Source organism: Centruroides sculpturatus, unplaced genomic scaffold (genome assembly GCF_000671375.1).
Source record: "Centruroides sculpturatus isolate CEXI.00-Female unplaced genomic scaffold, Cexi_2.0 scaffold1113, whole genome shotgun sequence".
NCBI classification, from domain to species: domain Eukaryota; kingdom Metazoa; phylum Arthropoda; class Arachnida; order Scorpiones; family Buthidae; genus Centruroides; species Centruroides sculpturatus.
Window position 1 is genome coordinate 119,584 of NW_019385514.1, and position 23,233 is coordinate 142,816.

Genomic DNA, 23,233 nt, shown 5'->3' on the forward strand with positions numbered 1-23,233 from the left:
AACAGAGAATAAACTGCCCAAATACCCTTAAACAAAGGAAAAGTACGTCCTTTATGAAGGCATAGAGCCTTTACTACATGAAAATGAAAATTAATGAATACACTGTGTACAGTAATTTACCTGATAAGACAGACCTCAGAAAAATACTTTATGAGAGCTTTTATACTTTTATAAAGCTATCTATAATGAAAATTAATTAACTAAGGATTTTTTTGCCGTGCCAGGGTGTGGCCGAGTTATCCGGAGTGCCGGGTTATCGAGAGCCGAGTTTTCGAGGTTCTACTGTAATAGAATATAACCATTTTGCCAATCAGAAACCGTGTCATTATACGTTACTATCAACTAAATAAATAAATAAAGGATGAAAGGATGACTAGTGTTCTATTAATTGCACTTTATAGTGCTTAAACAACAAAAATGAATATAACCAGTATTTACATACCTTGTATAAAGAAATTGCTGACAAAACAGGTACCAAGTTTGCATACATGAGCACTCCCATGATGTATAAGATATTACACAACAGGAAGGACAAAGCCAATGAACGTAGAGCCCCAGGGATGTACAGTATTCCTGTGAAGGGCAACAGATTCCAAAGGGATGTAGTATACATTGAATCCACTAACACTCAATACAAAAAAGAGTGCAAGAACATTGGTACAACATTTCGAAAAAAGGCATACCACTGCCCTATTCTTTTACATCACTGAGCATGATGTGTGAGCCAATCTCTAAAATGCCACGTTAATAAGGCAATCATTTCAAACATCACATTAGGGTTCTAGAAGCCTTGGAAATATACAAGGCCAACCTGGCTGGCAAATGTATTAACTTTAAGGATGGAAAAAGTCTCTTTTGCATGGCAATGTTTTTACAAGAAACTGGAGAGTGCTGACATAATTTAATTTTATTAATTAGTATTATGTTATGCCTAAAATTTTTATTTTAAAATATTTTAAGCATAAAATATTTAACTTCATGTAGGTGTTAAATTTATATTTATCACCATTTAATTTTTGTTGTTATATATTATTATGTTTGTGTTCCAATTTTTAAAAATAAGAGTTTGAAAAGTTATTCTGTGCATTCCGATTTGGAATATTGTTAATTTAAAGACCTGAGGTAGACCTTGAGTAAGGTCGAAAACATTTGTCAAAAAATTTATTACATTAGAAAATTTGGTTACTGGACTTTAAAAGATTTTTCAAAGAGAGAAAAGGAATTGAGAAGAGTAGCTAATATTTCTACAAATTAAGTAGCCAATACTGTCCATTGGAATATAATTGATGCATGATACATTTTAAATAACAGGTTTGTTAGATTACTTCTTTTTGGATAATATGACTTCACTTGGTCACTATGGAATGTTTGTAAAAAGGTTTATTGAAGAAGTGACATAATGTGGCTTTTTTTTTTTTAATTTAACATTTAAATTCTAAAGTCAAATTTATGCCATTTGCCAAAATATATTAAAATGAAACTTAAGATGAATGGCATTGATGACTTCATTTACATTGGATTGGACAAAAATAGCAGGAGTTACAGAGAATATATCACACTTCTAAATAAATCTTGCCGGGAAAGTTGAGCAACAACTTGCTCAACTTTCCTGGCAAGATTTAAAATTTTGGTGGCACCGTCTGTTATCATATTTTATTTTTAAAATTTCTATATTTTTAACTATTATAAAATGGCAAAAAGCTTAATTTTGAGGGTAGGGATGTGTTTTATAAAAAAAATTGTAAATGCTAATAACGAGTAAAATCACCATTAAGTCCTGACCCTATGGAGGTACGTACGACCCCATTATCTCTCCATCCCTCCATCTGTAATCACCAAAATTTAATAGCATCAATCCTCCTAATAAACAATCCTCGTTGCAAAATTTCAGAAATTTTTGACAAAAAGCACAAGAGTTATTAATTTTGTTTTTTACAAGTTTTAAGTTTTAAACAGGGTGAACAGAATCATGGCTCCCCCACAAACACACACCCAACATCCATACATACAGAAATATCACTGATTTTTTTTTCTTTTGTTTTGAATCAACCTATTTGGTCCTTTATATTTCAAGTCCATTTTTTGAGCTATTCGAGTGTTTAGATCTCCTATCATTAGTACGTATGAAGAAATATTTTTCCATTTTTCAAAATTTTTGTTCATTGTACATTTTTCTCATCTCAATGTTTCAGGAAACCTTGAAACATTGAGATGAGAACAAATGTACAAATTTTGGAGGGTCATTTCTTGATTGATTTGATATACTTTTCCTCTACCATATATAACAGCTGGGAAAGTAAAAGCTATTAATAACAACAACATAACAATAAAAGAAATAAATATGATTTGTTATGAAGTAGTGTCATCTGTGGAGAAAGACAGATAACAAACAAACAGACTCTGATTAGTATTTTAATAATTTTTTAATAATATACTTTTTTGTCTGATAAATTTTAAATGCTGTAAGAAAGTTTAAATACAATATTCATTTTTTTTTCTATTGATGGAATTCTAAATATAGCAGGGACAACAAGTTTTCAAACTAACATTGTTATTACAGTAGAACCTCGAAAACTCGGCTCTCGATAACCCGGCACTCCGGATAACTCGACCACACCCTGGCAGGGCAAAAAAATCCTTAGTTAATTAATTTTCATTATAGACAGCTTTATAAAAGTATAAAAGCTCTCATAAAGTATTTTTCTGAGGTCTGTCTTATCAGGTAAATTACTGTACACAGTGTATTCATTAATTTTCATTTTCATGTNGTTTGTCGAGGTCGATTGTTTAAACTCGTATCACGTGAAGGGGAAGATTGGATAAGCGACACGTGTCGAAAATTGTTTTTTATATCATGTGACGGAAGGAAATGGCGAAACTCGATGGTGACTCCAAAAATAACGAAGGTCAAGCCCAAAAAAATCGCACCGCAAGGTCAGGATCGCGAAAAAACTTACGTAACTTTCACCTGGATTGCCTTTAATTCTCGACCTTGAACAGCTACGGTGCTAGCAAGGTCAGCGGGATGGTGACCACGCCAACCTCACTTTCCCTTTCGATGCAGCGGGGAAGGCCAATATTCCTGGAAGAAGGCGAAATGTTGACAAAACGCGAGCTTTTCAGGGTCCTAGTTAGTTAGTCGTTCGCGTCACGTATCGCGGAACCAGTCATGTGACGCTGTTCGGATCTTAATTTCGACCCCCTCCTTACGGTCATTAGCCCTCTCATCCATTGTCAGAAGGATTGCACCACGCTGTCCTCAATTTCGCAAAATGCAAAAGAGAGGGGGCGAGTGTAATTCGGCCCAAAATTGCCGTCTTGTAACCAGCTCCGTTAATTTCGGTAGCCGGTCACGTGACGTTGTCGTTTTAGGATCGTTAACGGTGCTGCGGGGGCCACGGATACGCCCTAGAGAATCGAAAAACGCTTCCGTGTCGTTTGGCATTGAAGTGTTCCTGCCTTTTGTGGCGAGAGAAATGCTGGCTTTGTTTGTAAATCAAGGAGAATTATTTTCTGTTCGCGATCACGTGATCCGTAGGTGTAGACGTTCGCTTGGGTTTATCAGTTTCACTTGCATCAATACTTCCTCGAACTTCCAGAATGAGTCGAGTTACCGAATGTGGTTCTTTTCGATCTACGCGTAATCGTGTGACATCTTAGAAAAGTGTATCTTATCACGTGAACGGATGTCTTGATTCCGTCACGTGACTTCCGTCCAATCGAGAAGAATAGAAGGACGTACGACACTTTCTCCTCGTCTGTTTGCAAGCAGCCAGTCATGCAGGTGGAGGCGAGTAGGGAACAGGTGAGATGCACGACTTCTCTTTCGCGTTTCCCAACGGCTATGTAGAGCAGAATAATAGCTCTTGCAGAAGTACGCCAGTGGGCCACGCGACTCATTTCGGTAAAGTCCAATTTCCGAAATTGGATAAGAACAAGTAACGCAAAAATCCCTCCGAATCACCCAGCTGTAGAACCATGTTGCATCATTACAACCATTCTAATTGATTAATTTTTTGGCTCTTCGCGTTACAATACTTTTATTGGTCTTTCGTTGGGAGCCAAAAGGGATCCACGAGCTACAATTTGTTTGTAGGTATCGACATTTAAATAAGAGCACCCTTTCGTGATCACTCACTCGTGTTGCCTCATAGGATCACTCTTTTGCGGTTTTTCACGTTCCAAATGCTCTTTCTGAATCTTTAACTGAAGGCTAAAGTATATATAAAATACAGGATTAGTGCTACGTCACCGATTTTCCCATGCTTCTTCCCCATTGTTTCTTTTTTTCCTTAGTTCTCATAAGTTTAACGTCCGATTCAAAATAGAAGCCGTGACGTTGAGGATAACACCCTTAACATTTGGCCCATAATTAATTATAGAATTTGGGCCAAGTTTGTCTGTTCTCCAGAGAAAAGTTTGCTGGACATGTGTGACATCACAAAGGAGTGTCGCTCGGTGTGTAGTTAGTGTAGGAGGCCCTAGATAGATGCACAAGTATTCAGCGTGATACTGAATCGTTACAGATCACGTGGTGCACTCGCGGAAAGTAGAGACCGCGTGACGCAGCGGGCAAGCGCATCTAACTTCGTTTAATCGTCCACCACGCGTGACTATTTTTTCCCATTCGCGCGTGCAACTTGCCATTGCTCGCAATTGCGTGCATTCTCTTCTATGCTTATGCGCGTGCCGTTATCCGCCAGCCCCAGTTTCTAAAAAGCTCTCCACTCTGCATGGTGAGTATCGATTTTCATCGATAGTAAGTCCTCTATTGCTAAAGAGCGCGTCACGTGGTTGATTTCTAGCACCACCACCTTCGTACTCGCCGAGTGTGAAATTCTGATTAGCCTGTTTTCGTTGATCGCGCCCTGACGTCATCCTTTACTCATCTTAATTGAGGATCTTTTCTCTCAGCCTCGACTAGATAATTTGGCGTTGGTGTCCACGTTCCCAGCGGATTACCTCCCCTACGCTAAAATTCTTGCCCCTGCTTTACCTGTAACTTACCTGCCATATACCTGCTACCTGTATGCTATATCTGTAACCTGCATAAAAAAATGAACATTGTATTTAAACTTTCTTGTAGCATTTAAAAGTAATTAGACAAAACTGTAAAATATTAAATAAATTTTGTTTAAATCAAGTTTATCTTGATTCAGCAGGAACATGGTACAATAATACTTTCTACATTTATATAGAAGAAATGACTTTATTTTATGTTTTTTTGCCTATGTTCAAATGGGAAACTAAGATTCTCTTTGAATACACTTCAATTCTTGCTGTCACTGTCTTTCATTTGCTAAAAGATAAGCAGAAAAATAATGTGATTGGACACGACCAGAAATGTGCTGGTCATTTTCTTTTACAAAAGATGTCTAGTATTTGCTAGATTTATAAATTTAGTATGCAGTAACAGAATCTTTGGGAGATAACCATTCTTTTGGCACTCTTGTTACTTTTAGAATGTAATTTATCTACCTAAGTTATTTTGTAACTGTGCACATTTGTGTCTGTTTATTTCTGTTAGATTTTGATTCTTAAGATCAAGAATTTAATAGTTTACAAACTTTAAAGTAAGACTGTATTTTCTATTCTCTGCTCTTTATAATTACAGTTTTCTCAATAAGAATACTAATTTTGTGGATAGTAAAAATTTGCAGTTAATTTTTTTTAAATTTAACTTTTAAACACCTTGTATGTCATTGTTATTATGTACTTAGAATTCTGAGCATGGTGTATTTCATGTATTACAAATTCCAATACAATGTCTTGCATGAAATTAATTTGAATATTTCATAAGAAAAACATTAATGTTTTGTAACATTTTAATTCTGAGTCAGATCATTTCATTTTAATATTTCTCAACTTTTTTTCAAAATAAAAGATAAAATATATGCTATTAAGTACTGAAATTTATAACTCTCTCTTTCAAAACCTTTTATTTCCGGTAAAAATAATAATATTTACTTGCTTAAACAAACGATCAAATATAATATACATACCAATCAGACCAAATAGAATATACATACCAAACAAAAGATAATAGGTTTCAATGAGACTTGGTGTACATAGGATCAACAAAAAGATCATTACAAAAAAGGCTAAAAGAACATAAATACAATATAAGCAGAGGTAACAACACAACAGCACTGGCAACATACGCATCAGATCAGGATATACGTGCAGACATAGAGAATGCTACTCTTATAAAGAATCATTCCAAACTGACCATATAAGGGAATTAGAAAAATTAGAAATATACAAAGCAAGCAGAGCAGGGAACTGTATAAACTATAAAGACAATAACACTATATCATACGCATGGCAATATGCGTATCAGAAAGATCCTCAACAATATTGACATCTTATTCAGAGAATTCCGGGATAAAACATTAATATGCAGAATATGGACCTATATAATGGAGTAGGACATAAATAGCCAAATTAATTTGCATCAAATAATTTGAACGGTTGCACTATGTGGCAGTTAATATTTGAACTCTGGGCATTCCAATATTAGAACATTATTGAACCTGAAGCATTCTCGATAGAGATACGAAAACGTTTTTTCAAGCAAGTAAATATTAATATTTTTGTTGGAAATAAAAGGTTTTGAAAGAGATAATAAAAGATAAAATTAAAATATGCAATAATTGAATAAATGTAACAGCTTAACAATGTGATGTTAATTAATAACCTGGGGACTTATTTTCTAGTTATATGTTATACAGCAATGTCTTGTACTATAAGTTAATAAGTCTGCCCACAATTTTAATTATTTAATTCTTCTTAAATTGTTTAGCTGAGTTTCCAAAATATATAGAAATAGCAGATTATAATAATTTATGTTTCTGTATAGTTGTGATGCTGACTTATGAAAGAGAAGCGGTTCTGATAGATTCTCTTCAAAGATTGCGAGGTCTGCCCTTTCTAAATAAAGTGGTTGTGGTGTGGAATAGTCCAAGACCACCAGCGTCTGACCTCCGCTGGCCGGAAATCGGAGTACCCATCCATGTAAGTAGATTCACCTATTGTTGTTCCAGACATACAGAATATTCCTCAACAAGAATAAATTAATTTACACTACTTTATATTACTCAAGAATAAAATAAACGTATGCAAACACACCAACAAAATGGTGAAACAGAGCACATAGTTGACAACCGTTTAATAGAGCTTTCTTTTGTAGGCTTCTAGAAGAGTGATGTAGCTTCCTCACCAGATACACATACACATTGATATAACAACAATTTGTGAAAGTCAGGGAGGCAGCTATGTCACTCTTCTAGAAGCATTGCAAAGAGCTGTATTTCATGAATAAGCTTGTTGATTGGTTACCAAAGTATAAAACAAAGTACAGGATTTATTAGTAATGAAGTTGACATGTATTTCATTTATGTATCTGGGTAACTGAAATGTATGCATTTTCAGAATGATCAAATGAAAACTTTACTTGTAATGAGTAGAATTAATGACACTGAGTGGTGTTGATGCATGATTGATGTTTCTCATGACAGCTCATAGCATTGCTTCTGCTTCTTACAAGTAAACATTTATATTGGTTACTTGGTAAATATATATCAGTTTAGTTTATAAATTTTCATTTTACATATCTAGGCTGTCAGTTTAAAATATGAGGAATCATTTCAAAATTTAAATCTGTGTTTTACCTTTAGGTGATTAAAGCAAAGAAAAACAGCTTAAATAACAGATTTCTTCCCTACGATACCATTGAGACCGAAGCAATTTTATCAATGGATGACGATGCCCATCTGCGCCACGATGAGATAATATTTGGATTCAGGTAATGAGGATAGTCACACTTTTAATCCTTTCATGTGCCAATTGTAATTTTATTCAAATGCAGGGTTTGGAGAGAATCCAGAGATAGGATAGTGGGTTTTCCCGGGAGGTATCATGCATGGGATTCTCAGCACGAGAGCTGGTTATACAATTCCAATTACTCTTGTGAACTTTCTATGGTCCTTACTGGAGCCGCATTTTTTCACAAGGTAACTTACTTTCGAAATATTGCGTAATAGCATAAACATTTGTCCACATCTAAACATTCTTTTTCAGTACTATTCATACCTCTATAGCCATTGGATGGCTCAAGCCATTAGAGACAAAGTGGACGAATATATGAACTGTGAGGATATAGCCATGAACTTTCTTGTTTCACATGTTACTAGAAAACCACCAATTAAGGTATGTAATTTCTTATTTTGGTTGCTTTCATTTCCTTTGATTCATTGGTGCAAATTAAGTCCAAATTATCACCTTTTCAGGTGACGTCTAGGTGGACGTTTCGCTGTCCAGGTTGTCCCATTTCCTTATCTGAAGAAGACTCTCACTTCCAGGAGCGACACAAGTGTATCAATTTCTTCATCAAGGTGTATGGATACATGCCCCTGCTGAACACCCAGTTTCGTGTGGATTCGGTGCTCTTCAAGACTAGAATTCCCCACGACAAGCAGAAATGCTTCAAGTTCATCTGAGACCCCCTTTTTTCTCTCCAGGACGTAAAGCAATAATCATCTCGGCAGACATTTTTATTTATTCCTTCCTTGTAAATAATTTTGTCCCTTTCGGGGAAGGGGCGCGACCCCGACGCTCTTCTTTGCAATGTAATTATTGACAAATGCTGAAATTTTTTGTAAATAAAGCAGAGAATGTGTGTGACCTCATTCTTGCGTCACAGTTAGATAAATAGACGGACACGTTCGCTGTTTGCTATTTTTAGCCACGCGAGCGCACGGCCTGATTCAGTTTTCGTCACACAGTCGCGTGCTTGATGTTCCCGCGCCCCATCCATCGCTGTGAATGAACCCAGGTGAGGAAAAGATGTGCGTGGCGTGAGACAACGATTCGCACACTGGGCCCTACTTAGCACACGCAACAAAATGGAAGACGTAAGTATGTAAAAGTAGGCCCTTTTTATGATCGCACGCTAGGGCCTTCGGCTAGATTCCAAAATACTTTACGGTTGATCCCTTTAGGTATTTAGAAACATTTTCGATTTTCCACGCGCATTATATGGGAACCCTGCTGTTAAAATTAATAAGGGGCCTGCCGGTTGTTTATTAAGAAACGTGACGCTCCAGTGGATCCAAACCGACAGTCTGTACAAAACAGGTAAGTAACTTTTCCCTTCTGTTAATTTATCTCTAAAAAAAAGGCAAAGGGCCAATTCAGTGAGATCTTCCAACTGTATATTCGTGTTAAAAGCCGCTTCGAGGACAAATTAATTAACTTTGATTGTTTCTATAGGCATAATAATCTTCTTTGTTTTGTAATGGAGCCTATTTTCGTTTAGGTAACTAGTCATAAACTCGATCCTCTATTACTAAACGTGCGAATTTGCGTAGGCATACACGCGATTTAGTTATTCTAAATGATCCATTCGTAGGGCCTCCTGTACTGTAAACTTTTAAAAATATCCTGAGTAGCTCACTGGCTCCTGAAGGGCGTTAAAAACTCTGCAGGGAATGAAAGATTTCACTTACTGAAAGGCTCTTTTCTTGTTTTTAATAATGAATGCTGTAAAACTATATTTACTGTAGGCTCTTCGTATTTCAGATGCCACCCTTTAATGGAAGGAGAGAGGAAAAGGCCTCATAACCGTGTCATTGAGTCTCTATAATGTACTACTGTGCTACTTCTTCACTCTAGCATGCATCTGGTCAATGCTACCGCAAAAACAAAAACAATAGTATCGGTGTTTCATAAGATCATCCTGAAGCTCCTCCTAGGAGTTTCGTATCTTTTAGAAATCAGAATGGTTCGATTGTTCTTGCGATTGCTTCGTTATTTTCATACAGCCCTCGTACACTTCATAGTGAACGTCACCATATCTTTTCTGTGGTTATTGCTTCAGAGAATAGCTCTTAACTTAAGAGACCGCCTTATGAATTTACTTCAAGAATGGGTCACGTGGTTGATTATGTTTATATTCATTTACATATTTTACCGCGCGTTCCTGTAACGAAATCGAAGGCCCGCGATCATAGAAAGGCCTTGAAAGTTACAGAACTGGTGAATTTCTGTAGTTTTTGAAGCCTTTACATGCGTTACAAGAGGGTATTTTTGGTTGTGGTTTTGTGCGAGACCCTTGATAATGAAAGGAAATGCGACACATTGTTTGTCGAGGTCGATTGTTTAAACTCGTATCACGTGAAGGGGAAGATTGGATAAGCGACACGTGTCGAAAATTGTTTTTTATATCATGTGACGGAAGGAAATGGCGAAACTCGATGGTGACTCCAAAAATAACGAAGGTCAAGCCCAAAAAAATCGCACCGCAAGGTCAGGATCGCGAAAAAACTTACGTAACTTTCACCTGGATTGCCTTTAATTCTCGACCTTGAACAGCTACGGTGCTAGCAAGGTCAGCGGGATGGTGACCACGCCAACCTCACTTTCCCTTTCGATGCAGCGGGGAAGGCCAATATTCCTGGAAGAAGGCGAAATGTTGACAAAACGCGAGCTTTTCAGGGTCCTAGTTAGTTAGTCGTTCGCGTCACGTATCGCGGAACCAGTCATGTGACGCTGTTCGGATCTTAATTTCGACCCCCTCCTTACGGTCATTAGCCCTCTCATCCATTGTCAGAAGGATTGCACCACGCTGTCCTCAATTTCGCAAAATGCAAAAGAGAGGGGGCGAGTGTAATTCGGCCCAAAATTGCCGTCTTGTAACCAGCTCCGTTAATTTCGGTAGCCGGTCACGTGACGTTGTCGTTTTAGGATCGTTAACGGTGCTGCGGGGGCCACGGATACGCCCTAGAGAATCGAAAAACGCTTCCGTGTCGTTTGGCATTGAAGTGTTCCTGCCTTTTGTGGCGAGAGAAATGCTGGCTTTGTTTGTAAATCAAGGAGAATTATTTTCTGTTCGCGATCACGTGATCCGTAGGTGTAGACGTTCGCTTGGGTTTATCAGTTTCACTTGCATCAATACTTCCTCGAACTTCCAGAATGAGTCGAGTTACCGAATGTGGTTCTTTTCGATCTACGCGTAATCGTGTGACATCTTAGAAAAGTGTATCTTATCACGTGAACGGATGTCTTGATTCCGTCACGTGACTTCCGTCCAATCGAGAAGAATAGAAGGACGTACGACACTTTCTCCTCGTCTGTTTGCAAGCAGCCAGTCATGCAGGTGGAGGCGAGTAGGGAACAGGTGAGATGCACGACTTCTCTTTCGCGTTTCCCAACGGCTATGTAGAGCAGAATAATAGCTCTTGCAGAAGTACGCCAGTGGGCCACGCGACTCATTTCGGTAAAGTCCAATTTCCGAAATTGGATAAGAACAAGTAACGCAAAAATCCCTCCGAATCACCCAGCTGTAGAACCATGTTGCATCATTACAACCATTCTAATTGATTAATTTTTTGGCTCTTCGCGTTACAATACTTTTATTGGTCTTTCGTTGGGAGCCAAAAGGGATCCACGAGCTACAATTTGTTTGTAGGTATCGACATTTAAATAAGAGCACCCTTTCGTGATCACTCACTCGTGTTGCCTCATAGGATCACTCTTTTGCGGTTTTTCACGTTCCAAATGCTCTTTCTGAATCTTTAACTGAAGGCTAAAGTATATATAAAATACAGGATTAGTGCTACGTCACCGATTTTCCCATGCTTCTTCCCCATTGTTTCTTTTTTTCCTTAGTTCTCATAAGTTTAACGTCCGATTCAAAATAGAAGCCGTGACGTTGAGGATAACACCCTTAACATTTGGCCCATAATTAATTATAGAATTTGGGCCAAGTTTGTCTGTTCTCCAGAGAAAAGTTTGCTGGACATGTGTGACATCACAAAGGAGTGTCGCTCGGTGTGTAGTTAGTGTAGGAGGCCCTAGATAGATGCACAAGTATTCAGCGTGATACTGAATCGTTACAGATCACGTGGTGCACTCGCGGAAAGTAGAGACCGCGTGACGCAGCGGGCAAGCGCATCTAACTTCGTTTAATCGTCCACCACGCGTGACTATTTTTTCCCATTCGCGCGTGCAACTTGCCATTGCTCGCAATTGCGTGCATTCTCTTCTATGCTTATGCGCGTGCCGTTATCCGCCAGCCCCAGTTTCTAAAAAGCTCTCCACTCTGCATGGTGAGTATCGATTTTCATCGATAGTAAGTCCTCTATTGCTAAAGAGCGCGTCACGTGGTTGATTTCTAGCACCACCACCTTCGTACTCGCCGAGTGTGAAATTCTGATTAGCCTGTTTTCGTTGATCGCGCCCTGACGTCATCCTTTACTCATCTTAATTGAGGATCTTTTCTGTCAGCCTCGACTAGATAATTTGGCGTTGGTGTCCACGTTCCCAGCGGATTACCTCCCCTACGCTAACAGAAGCAAGAGACCCGAGACTCCTAGCTGCACTTGCTACTGGAAATACAAGAGGAAGGCTCTATGGCTATGCAAGTGTTGTACCCCTTCTTCCGCAGCAACCGTAGTAGCCATTGTCTTCACAGCTTTGGCATTCTTGACCGCTTTGGGCATTTCTGTATATTTTGGAGGTGAGTGGATTACAGGAACTTTTACATATTTCGAACACTTCGTTTGTAGAGATCACTTCACAAGTGTGTAGATTATTATCCATCGGGTTTTATATTTCTAAATGCCTTTTTCTGTTTTCAGTGCTTACCACTCTTTATACTTCTCCAGGTGAGTGGTCATTTTTTATATCCCATTCAATATTATGTATCTCTTTTAACCTTTAAACTATACTCTTTTAGTGTTTCATATATTTGGAGAAATGTGGGTGAGCGCGGGTGAGCAATTCGAAACTTCTTTGTTAGATGCTAGTTCTGAGAGGTTTGCTCTTAAGGCTTTAAACTATGAGAGCAGGGTAAGCATTTCCTTGTTCTTTTCGACTTCGTTTGTTCAGTGCATAATACTGAAAAATCCCTTTTTCTAGTTGAGGAGCACTTTCCTCAGGAGTATGTTTCAACACGTCTTGCATGACGTCAAAGTATATGCATTCAGGTCAGTAATTACACTTTTGATTTTAGTATCCTTAATACTTGCTGATGCTCATACTTAATGACTCCCTCAGGGAGCCGAATCTTGTAGTGTTCTTCAGATTACACCTGGACAGAAGAAAAGCATCAGAGTTGCAAGGTATCACGCATCTGGCAAGAACAGTGCTTTTGCAAGAGATCCAAAACGGTGATGTGTTCCAAGATCTCGTCATCCCACCCGAATCTATAATTTTTACAGGTATTTTATTCTCATCGTTAGCCCTTTTCATCATTGTTCCTGTTTTAATTCTATGTATATTATAGAGCTTGCTTGCCCTGGAAGTTGCGTGACCACCACAACATCACTTCCGGAAAGTAATGTGACAGAGAACATTACCTCACTTCCGGATATGTTAAGTAACTCTAGTGCCAAAGAGGAAGGAGAGACTTCTGTAGGGCTAGCCAAAGTGTTACCTTCTTCCCTTCTTCCGTCCGAGGGTGAGCAGAATGAGAACTTCTTGGGATATCAACCCCAAAACGATAGCGGCCTTTTACGCGAAGGGCTCGATCTAGACAAAACTCGCAACGATCTCTCAGGTCAGTCTATTGGCTAATCTCGTATCCTTTTGTGGATGATGTGATTGAAGGATTTGCTATTGTACAGAGTGTTCGGAAAGCGATTTCCACTGTACTAACGACGAGTGCGTTCCTTCTCAAACACGTTGCGATCGACGCCTGGACTGTACAGATCAGTCAGACGAAAGAAACTGCAGTAAGTACCCGTGGAAGGAACTGATCCTTTACGCGAAAAGATGCCTTGTTACTATAATAACTTTTTTCAGGTTGTACAGAGGCTCTCAGGGCCCTTCGACAAGATAAGAAAATATGCGACGGTTTTTACGATTGTTGGGACTACAGCGACGAGTTATCGTGTCGTAAGTATAAAAGAATCTTTCGCTAGAGGTTTCCGACATAACATAAAAGAATAAGAATTCTTTTCTTTTCTAGCTTGGTGCTCGGGCCCTATTTTGTGCCCAGGATCAAAAAAATGCATACAGAAAAGTGAAATGTGTGATGGTGTCCAGGATTGCCCTTCTGGCTTCGATGAGGTCTCGTGTAGTATGTACGATTTAATTATTTTTATGTTCGGCCTTTTTTTCAATAAGGAAAAGGCTCGATATGCTTAAAGGCAAACGAAAAGACAATAAAATTTCACAACTTTTCTTCTTCTTATGACCCTGAAACGATTTCCTTAAGTGAAAGTCACGTTAAAAGATCCGAAAATTAATGCCCAGTAATTTATCGATGAAGGCCTCTTAAGGTGTATTTGTCAATTTTTTTTTAAAATTAAAACCTGTTAAAAGCCCTAAAGGGTTTTCCAATGAGGCATCGGGTTATCAATATCCATTAATTTGTAACGTTAAATTTAATAGGCGACTTTCAACGCCCGTTAATTATTGATCGGTCGTTAAGGAGCTGTTAACCAAGTTAACATGTATTTACGGCATTTAAAAAAATAAATATTGACCAATAAATTTTCTTTACGAATCCATACTATATTTAATAGAAATCTGACTGTAGGGATAAACAGGGAGATATCCCTAAAAAGTTCAATTTTTTTTTTTAGTGAAGCTAGCGAAGAGTGACGATGATGTGGAAAGCCATATTTATTCAAAAGAGGGATATTTGATGATACAGAGACGAGGAGAGTGGAAAAAGTTGTGCTTGGACGATAATGACGTCATCGAGAGGGGGAAATTCGATGTGGAGAGATTGGGCAACACCATCTGCTCGGCTCTCACTTACAAGTAAGAAAAAAATCTAAAACTGGCCTAAAATTTACTAATTATCGCGGGGAGTTCTTAGTATCTGATTTATTTATAAAAGTAATGCAAAAAGTTCAATGGGGAAATTCCCTATACCCGATTGATGGGGAATTTTTAACGCACTAAATAAGTATAAAAATATAAAATTTCGAAGATTTGCTCAATTTTTACTGTGACCGAAAAGTCCCCACATTCTGAAAATTCTTGGAATTTCCCTATCTTGTAGAAACAGTTGTTGTCTGTTACTTATTCGTGATTTAATTAATTTTATTACACGATTCATTTATATAATTTTTTTGTAATTATTAAGTTAATTTTCGTCGATTTTTGATGATTATAAAAGTTATTTTATTATTGTTAATTTCGTAGGAATTTAGAGTCGATAGTGGTCTTACCTTCCAAATTTCGCGAGAATCTCTACTACGATTTGATTCCACCCACGAAAAAGTAAGTGCAAAATTAGCAAAATATTCTTTTGTTATATTTTTCTGCTCGAGTGACGTTATCAGTTGAGTCTGGCGATAAAAGAAAGTATCACGTGACGAAATGTCAAACGAAAATAACACACTGATAATTTAAATGTCATTACGTCATTTCGACAATTGAATTGTGTTTTCATGAATTTGGAATTTAAAAATATCAGCTTGGCGTGTAGAATTGCATCATAATTGACTGCCGCTAAGTGTTTTAAAATTTTCGCTGACCAAAATCACCTGAGTGATTTTTAAATTTTCAGGTCTTCCGTTAATTTCCGTCCTTCCGGATGTAAAGATGGGAAAGTGGTCCGGATCAAGTGCAGAAATTTGGGTGAGTTGGTGTTGTGTTTTGTGCGCGTTAATTTTAGTTGTAAATCATTGGCTGGAGTGCGGCACGTGGTGGAACATCGCGCGATGGATTTCAATCAGTCGCGTGACGCACCGAATAAACATTGGAGTTAAAAAAGTGGTTTCGCGATAGCAACTTTAAATCATGCGATTTCTTTGATAATTAGACGAATTGTTTATCTGTTCTAGCGTTTCACGTATTGCTTTTGCAATGAATCTAAACGTCAATTAAGCCATGTTGATAAATAATAATTTTTTATGAAATTACACGAACGACCCGAAGATTGCGCGATATAAATCGCCATATCTTTGTTCCATTTATCATGAAAATTGACTTTAAAAATAGGTGTTTGCCATCGCGTGGCTGACTTAGCACCGCTAATTAGCGTACTTTGAGATTGCTCACGTTTTACATTACATATTTTACTAATGGAATTTGCTTTATCATTTGCAGAATGCGGGATCAAATCGGCATCCGAATCATCCACTAAGAGAATCGTAGGAGGAAACAGCGTGACTAGAGGCACCTGGCCTTGGCAGGCGGCCCTCTACAGAGAAGGCCAATTTCAGTGTGGTGGGGTGCTCATATCAGATTCGTGGCTCTTATCTGCTGGCCATTGTTTCTATCAGTAAGTGTTTCTGCTCTATACGCCGAAAAAGCTCATCTTATCCTTTGTTATATAGTTTCTTTCCTCGTCAGTACTCGATCCTCTCACTGGAAGGCCCGCCTGGGTTTGCTCCGTAGAGGCAACGAAATCCCAACCCCGTACGAAGAGGTGAGACGCGTAACATACGCCGCTCTTCATCCGGAATACGTGGATAAGGGCTTCATCAATGATATAGCGCTGTTGAAGCTCGACCAACCCACGTCTTTCAGGTAGGGCCCGGTTCACAGTATTTCCAAGTTATAAAAAGATCTTCTTTTAACGAGGATCCCGTATTTAGTGATCACATACGTCCCATATGTCTACCCACACCTAGCGAACATATATCAAATTGGGAAGGAAAAACTTGCACGGTTATAGGATGGGGCAAACTGATGGAAGAAGGACACGCCTTCCGTGAGTAATATTGCGTCATAGTCGAAGGCCAATGTTACGCAATTGCAGCGCGTGCAGTGAAAACAATTAAAGTTTGGCCATTTTTTTCTTGCAGCGGACACACTTCAGGAAGTCGAACTTCCGGTCATTTCGTCCGAAGAATGTAGGAGGAGGACAGTTTTCCTGCCGATCTACCAGATAACCGATAACATGTTCTGCGCAGGATACGAGAACGGAGGTCGCGACGCCTGTTTGGTGGGTATCGCGACTCCTATACTAGCGCCATCTGGTGATTTATTTCGGAATTATTTTGCCTAACTCCAAATTTCGTATATGCAAAGGGTAAAAAATCATCGTCTATTGTATAACGAGCACCTTCGAGAAGAATCTGTGCTAAATGCTAAAATTGCATTTTACGTAAAAAGTTTTTATTGGTTTAAATAAATTCAATTTTACTTTTTTATTCAAAAAGTGTTGCTATAAATAGGTTTGCCACCGTTTTTCACTACTGGGTCCTGTATTATTATCTGTCCCGTTTTCTCACCAAGTTCCTGAATGGGAAGAAACAGAACGTACTATTGCATATTTACAAGTAATCGATTCCGTTCAACCAGTTTGTATATGTAAGAGATTATTTAGAGAAAAATAATACCAATCGAAACTGCCAAGCAACTATGAAATTGAGTGTGGAAGAGAAACGGGCGAAGTTTTTTGCAGATACAAAGCATTGATCAGAAGTGGTGTCTAATAAAGCTATGCCAATAAGTATTTGCCATTCCAGCCCACAATGCAAATGTGGAGAGAATATTTTCCCTAATGTCAACTCAATGGTTGTCGGTGGAGATATTTGAAGCAATTTCGATTTGTTGTTATAATTTTAAAATGAAGAAAATGATATAATTAAGAAAGTAAAATCAACTTTAAAATATGACTGGGCTAAAAAGGCATTTTTTTATTATTCTACGTATTCATTTTATTAGGTTGATAAAAAAATCAATAAAGTTTAAGCGGAGTAAAATAAGCCATTACCTACCCACTTTTTTCGTGTTTTATTTATTTAACACTTAAATAAATGTCCCATATCAATGATTGGTAGTTATGGCAACCCTAGTTATAAAAGTACTACTATTTATTTTATTTAAGTTCGTGAAAATTAATTACCTTTAATGATATTTTCTATTCTTACGTAATTCCTGTTCGTTACTACTGATAAAAAACGATTAATTAAGAACTACTATTTGATTCGGTTATGATCCAGTTTTAGTCTACTAGATCAAATCATATAGTTTTTAATGTGGAATGTTTTCTATAATAAACGGGATGGTAATTTGATCTTGAGTCTCTGCAAGTTTTAAGACGTTGAAATGGGATAATGGCCGAATTTGATGCTGAACGACTTTTATCTACGGGATGCGACGGTTATTTTAGCTATACTGGCCACCAGACGGGTGTTTTTCCAAGACTTGTTTGCCGACCGCCGATGATCCGTACAGTGACTTACAGATTAACTGATGGTGGTACATATACTTTAAGAACTGCTGCTGCATTCTGTATCATTTAATTATAGATATTCTATACCTGCAACTTGATATGCTCACTTATATCTGATCGTGGATGTAATATAGTCTAGGAACATCTGACATAGAATACATATCAGAAATTTGAATAAGTACTGAATTATTAACTTTTCAAAATAACTTACTCTTCAGTTATGTAATGTTAAGTTTATATTATTGCTGACAAGATTTTGCGATTCGAAGGCTTTAATGCGACATAAAATGGTTGGTATTTAGGATAAATATAGTAAAGATCATTTAAAGTGTATGAAATGAATTTTAGTAAAACTCAATCAAAACTTAATTCAATATTTTTAGTCTGGAACTGCAGACTTTCATGTAATATTTAGTTTCTTTCTATAAAGTACTGTACAAACATAAGTGCAATTTAATTCATCTTGTTTACGTAAATTTTTTCAGGGTGATTCTGGAGGGCCCATGATGTGTCAGAAGGCTGATGGTCATTGGGTTTTGATGGGAATCACCAGCAATGGAGATGGTTGTGCCAGAGCCGGTCGACCTGGTGTGTATACCAAAGTAACCAATTATATTAGCTGGATTCGTTCTGTTCTGGGTATGTTTCTTTTTTACTTTATAACATGTTAGCAAACATAGACTTTTTATAAATTATGTATTCTGTAACTAAATGATATCTTATGGATTAGATATGAGCAGGATTGATATGATTGATTTCATCTTAAAATCTTGCATTTCTTTGTTATCCTATGCTGGTGTAATATGAAGTTTGAGGAACAAAATTGTATAAATTATATGAGACTTTGCTATGAAATTTAATTTCTCTTTCTTTTACATCCTATCTGATTAACTTTATCTATTTGTAAGATTGATTTTTGCTTCAATATATTTTTATATTATGTTAAAAATTCTGCTTAAAAATTCTACATATTGTCATAAAATTTTTTTGTCACGATATTTATAAATCGTGACAAAAAATAATATAAAATTGAATGGCATTTTCAAAATTAAATTAAAACGTTTTAGATTTTACACAAACATCAGGGCCATTGAGAGGTCCAGGAAAAAGCTAATAGTCTTTTCCTGGACCCCCATATGGGGTCCAGGAAAAGACTATTAGCTTGCCCCATGGCAAGCTAATAGGTCATTTAGCTGATAAGTGGGCCTCTTTTATTTTATTTTTTTAATAAATGAAATATATAAAATGTTTATTTAAAGAAAGCAGTCTTAAATGATTGTATTTTTATTAGTAAAAATAACATTAATTTATAATCTCTAGTTTTTTCTGGGCCTAGAGAAAAATCCCTAGCTTCCCCTCAGTACTGATCTGACTTGTCATTTTTCATTTGAAAGTGAGTGTAAATAAAAATGCTCTGAGAGACCTTTCTAAACTCTCTCTGTCCTGCAGGCTGCAAAGTCTTCAGTCACTAGTACTTTCAGTTACATTCCTACCTTGTACATCAACAATCGCAACAAGAAGCAAATCTTCATTCTCTGGGAAGACAGCTGGGACCTCGACACCACTGGTAGATTCACCTACACTTTCGTCCCCAAGGTTGACACAACTGTGACTCTTTGCCATTATTACCCTAGTTACACCCTCAGTCAGCTACTTATGGGACATGGCAACTTTAAGCAATACTTGTATAGATTTAACCTTGGAGATAATCCACGATGTGATTGTAGTACCAAATACCATTTCACTTTGTTTTTCGCTGCAATAGGTACAATTGCATTAGGGATAGTTTAATGAGAGCTGCTATTCTTGAAGGGTACAACTGGCCATGCAACCCACACCAACTCATTCACACATGTACAATGTTCCATCATCTACTCACATTCATATCCTTTAGTGGAGCTTGTAAAAGAGCACTCACTTCGGGAGCACGAATGGCAATTAGCTTTCCCTTGCTTTGTTTCAACTGTTGGTATATAGCTGCTTTTCAACTTTGTATTTTAATTCTTTTTCCATCTTCTTTTCAGTCTAAATTCAGTTAGTTTAAGTTAGTCCTAGTTGTAAGTTAGATTAGGGACTCTTAGCTTGGTTTCTGGTTAGGTTAAATTAGATTAGGGTTGTTAGCTTTAGTCATCTGGTTAGGTTCATCCTGTGTTATGGTAGGTTAGTTTAGTTAGTAAGTTAATGTATAAAAAATAAATTAGTAAATAAATTGGGGTCTTGCTTGTTTGCCTTCTGTTAGTCTATTTGTCTTGACTAGTTTGTTATTGTATTTGTTTGTTTTCCACTCTGTCTGTCTACCTGTTAATAGTATTAAGATTTGTGATCGTGTTCAGTTTTATTAGTATTAAGTAGATATAACTCTTCCTACTAACAACCACTTGGCACTAACATTTACACTTAGCTATTTGTGGTGGCACTCTATTATTGATGTTTGCTACACTCTGGTTTTCTTTTAGACTCTTCGGGGACTACAGCCTTGCAGCCTAAAAACTGCATGACAACATCAAACGTAGAGGGTACAGTAGCCATATGTACGCTGTTCAGAGGGATCCTACCTTTCCCTACTGTCTATCTCCTCTCCCTTCCTCTTTCCTCTTTTCCTTATTCTCTTTTCTGCCGGCTAAACATCTTGTGTATGGCTGATGTCTTTCACGTATGTATGTATGCATGTATGTCCTGCAGGTACTAAAAGGGTTTTTCTATGTATATCATGGATCAGCCAACCACAATGAAGTAATCTGGTGATGTATTTATATCAAACCCTGAAAATTTCAGATGCCTGACTTTGGACTCAAACTTGACTGACACCTTTACTGTCTTTATTATCTTTTAATAGCTTTTTAAAATTATTTTGTGGGTTATTTAATATACATATGTGACTTTCACAGTAGGAAAGCAAAATAAAATATAACTATGCAGAAATTTGATTATTAGAATGATGAAATATGCATAAATATTCTCTCTCAATTGCAAAGTTAAATTAATCTCTAGCTTTAAATGTATTTACAATGATACAGCGAATTCTAAACAAAATATAGACAAATTACCAAGCTATTTTTGGTTAAAATTTATTTTTGCTAATGAAAATATTTGTCAGAATATTGGCAAAGTTCTATAAATCAAGCATTACATTATCAGTATAATAAACAATCTGAATACAGTATAATTAATGAGATAAAAGGGTGGCCCAAATGTCAGTTAACTAAGTGGTTAATTGGCTCCATGTTTTCCATGGTTTAATACAAATGTGGAGCTTTTTCAAGACGTCAAAAACTGAGCATTAATCAAGTGTGGGATCTGCACCCAGAGGGAGACCAAAAAGAAGAAATTTCCCTGGGCCCTGAAGAATTAGGGCTTCTACATAACAATTTTTTTGTTTTTTCCCTTTTATGAACATATAGCAATAAGGACAGAATGTGAACAGTATTTTGTCTCTAGTTTCTGTCACTTTCTGGACGGCCCTAGTCTTATGCAAATGCATTAGTCTGAATCCATGAAACCAACATGTGAAGAATGATTAAAAATAGTTTGAAACAGTGGTATGTTGTTATTCACGATTCAGGTCATTTTGATAAAAGCAACTGAATCATAGGCTTTTTTGAATTCTAACTATATAATAAACTAACTGATGTTTGGGCTATTCTGTTTGTGCAAGTGCGTACGTCATTCCTACAAAATTAAATAATCTATATTCTTTATTACAGCCAGTGAAGTATTAGAAGAGATAAAAACTAACTGCTCCAGTACGAGATGTAGATTGGGTCGCTGTCTTCCTCAGGAAAATGTGTGTGATGGTGTATTTGACTGCTGGGACGGAGACGACGAAAGAGGATGCTGATCTTTCAAAGAAATACTCATTCGGAATTATAATTGTTGCATTTACACGGTCATAAAACATTGTTTGCACTCTATCTTAATTATACAGTAATTTAATTACAGATTTTAATAATTAAATTATATTTTGATGACTTTCTGTCTATGTGAATTACTTCTGTAAATATTTTTAAGTAGTTGGTAGGTCTGATAGATACATTTTCTATCAACAGAGGTCAAGAAAACATTTTATCATAATTTAAACTGCTTTATTTTTTTGCTTACTCTTCTGAAATATAAGAAACACAACAGCTCACTCACCGAAGTTCCTCTAACAACAAACATTTTCAGTATAAAATTAACTCTACAATTGTTTACAAGTTCAATTTTCAAAAAATAACATCCCATCATTTGTTTTTTCTTTTTTTTTTATAAATTTTAAGGAAAGGATTATAGAAAGAATTCAACCTGAACAATATTCTTAGCATCACAGGAAAGAAAGCACTTTATTATCAGGAAACATTTTAAAAATCTACATTGTTCTTTGTCCCAGTTCTGTGGATTACCTTAATCTTAAAATATTACCTAATACAGATTTTGTATGGAAAAATATCTTTACTCGAGCATAAATTCCTGCCACAAAACTTTGGCAAGTTAATACGCATCCAGTCGTCCACTTATGAAATCTTTATTTTAAACAAGGAATATGGTTTAATGATAAAGCATTGCTAAATTATCAGCAAGTATATATGTTTTGCATCAAAATTGCTTTTATCTAACCTTTGATTGCATTTATCTAATTGAGTTTTTCTAATATAAACATCCTGACATTAACATATTTACTGATTCATTTTTTGACATATCTTTAAGTTCTTATTCCTAAAAAATATTACTCATAAATTAAGTCTTCAAGTTCTTTGAAGAAGGTATTAATTGCTTCATCATTGAAATTTTCCTGTGTCATGCTGCTAGTGTCCAAAATGTATTTATTGTGACATCCGATAGATATTTTGCATTTTTAAAATTTGTTTGTTCATTGTTTGTTCCCTTATTATAAATCATCCTTTTATTAATAATACATTTAGTTTTCCTATTAGATAAATAGTTTTCTCTGGCATAAAAGTATTTTTAGTAGACACACTAGTGAGTTTACAGAATGCAGGTCAAGCTACACTTCATTGATCATGCAGCTTAATTAATTTAAACATTTCAGATATTTTAACCGAAAACAAATCTTCAGCTTCCGTTAACTCTTACAATGATGGAGAATCACTTGTT

At 36.6% G+C, this 23,233-nt stretch overlaps 2 protein-coding genes across 8 annotated transcripts in view; both read left to right on the top strand.

Moving 5' to 3' along the window:
- LOC111639700 (exostosin-3-like) overlaps positions 1–10,341 on the top strand; it is a 43,203-nt gene extending 32,862 nt beyond the window's left edge. For 6 of the 7 annotated variants that reach the window (XM_023385622.1, XM_023385625.1, XM_023385621.1 and 3 more), the window contains 5 exons: positions 6,860–7,014; positions 7,677–7,804; positions 7,868–8,012; positions 8,080–8,208; positions 8,289–8,829. In XM_023385622.1, coding sequence (XP_023241390.1) covers positions 6,860–7,014; positions 7,677–7,804; positions 7,868–8,012; positions 8,080–8,208; positions 8,289–8,498 — 767 coding nt within the window. In that variant the 3' untranslated portion in view covers positions 8,499–8,829. Of the gene's footprint in view, positions 1–6,859; positions 7,015–7,676; positions 7,805–7,867; positions 8,013–8,079; positions 8,209–8,288; positions 9,136–9,579 lie in introns of those variants that run through there. The other variant, XR_002759119.1, reaches the window with a different exon arrangement.
- A 115-nt stretch (positions 10,342–10,456) lies between these two features.
- LOC111639701 (serine protease nudel-like) lies at positions 10,457–22,102 on the top strand. Its single transcript, XM_023385627.1, has 19 exons — positions 10,457–11,176; positions 12,286–12,517; positions 12,639–12,665; positions 12,737–12,849; positions 12,919–12,986; positions 13,057–13,220; positions 13,286–13,558; positions 13,626–13,733; positions 13,804–13,896; positions 13,970–14,080; positions 14,589–14,769; positions 15,157–15,234; positions 15,524–15,594; positions 16,066–16,240; positions 16,312–16,488; positions 16,557–16,672; positions 16,767–16,906; positions 18,628–18,781; positions 21,847–22,102. Exons 1-19 carry the CDS (start codon positions 11,150–11,152, stop codon positions 21,978–21,980), a joined length of 2,442 nt encoding a protein of 813 aa, XP_023241395.1. The 5' UTR covers positions 10,457–11,149; the 3' UTR covers positions 21,981–22,102.
- Positions 22,103–23,233: the final 1,131 nt, after the last annotated feature.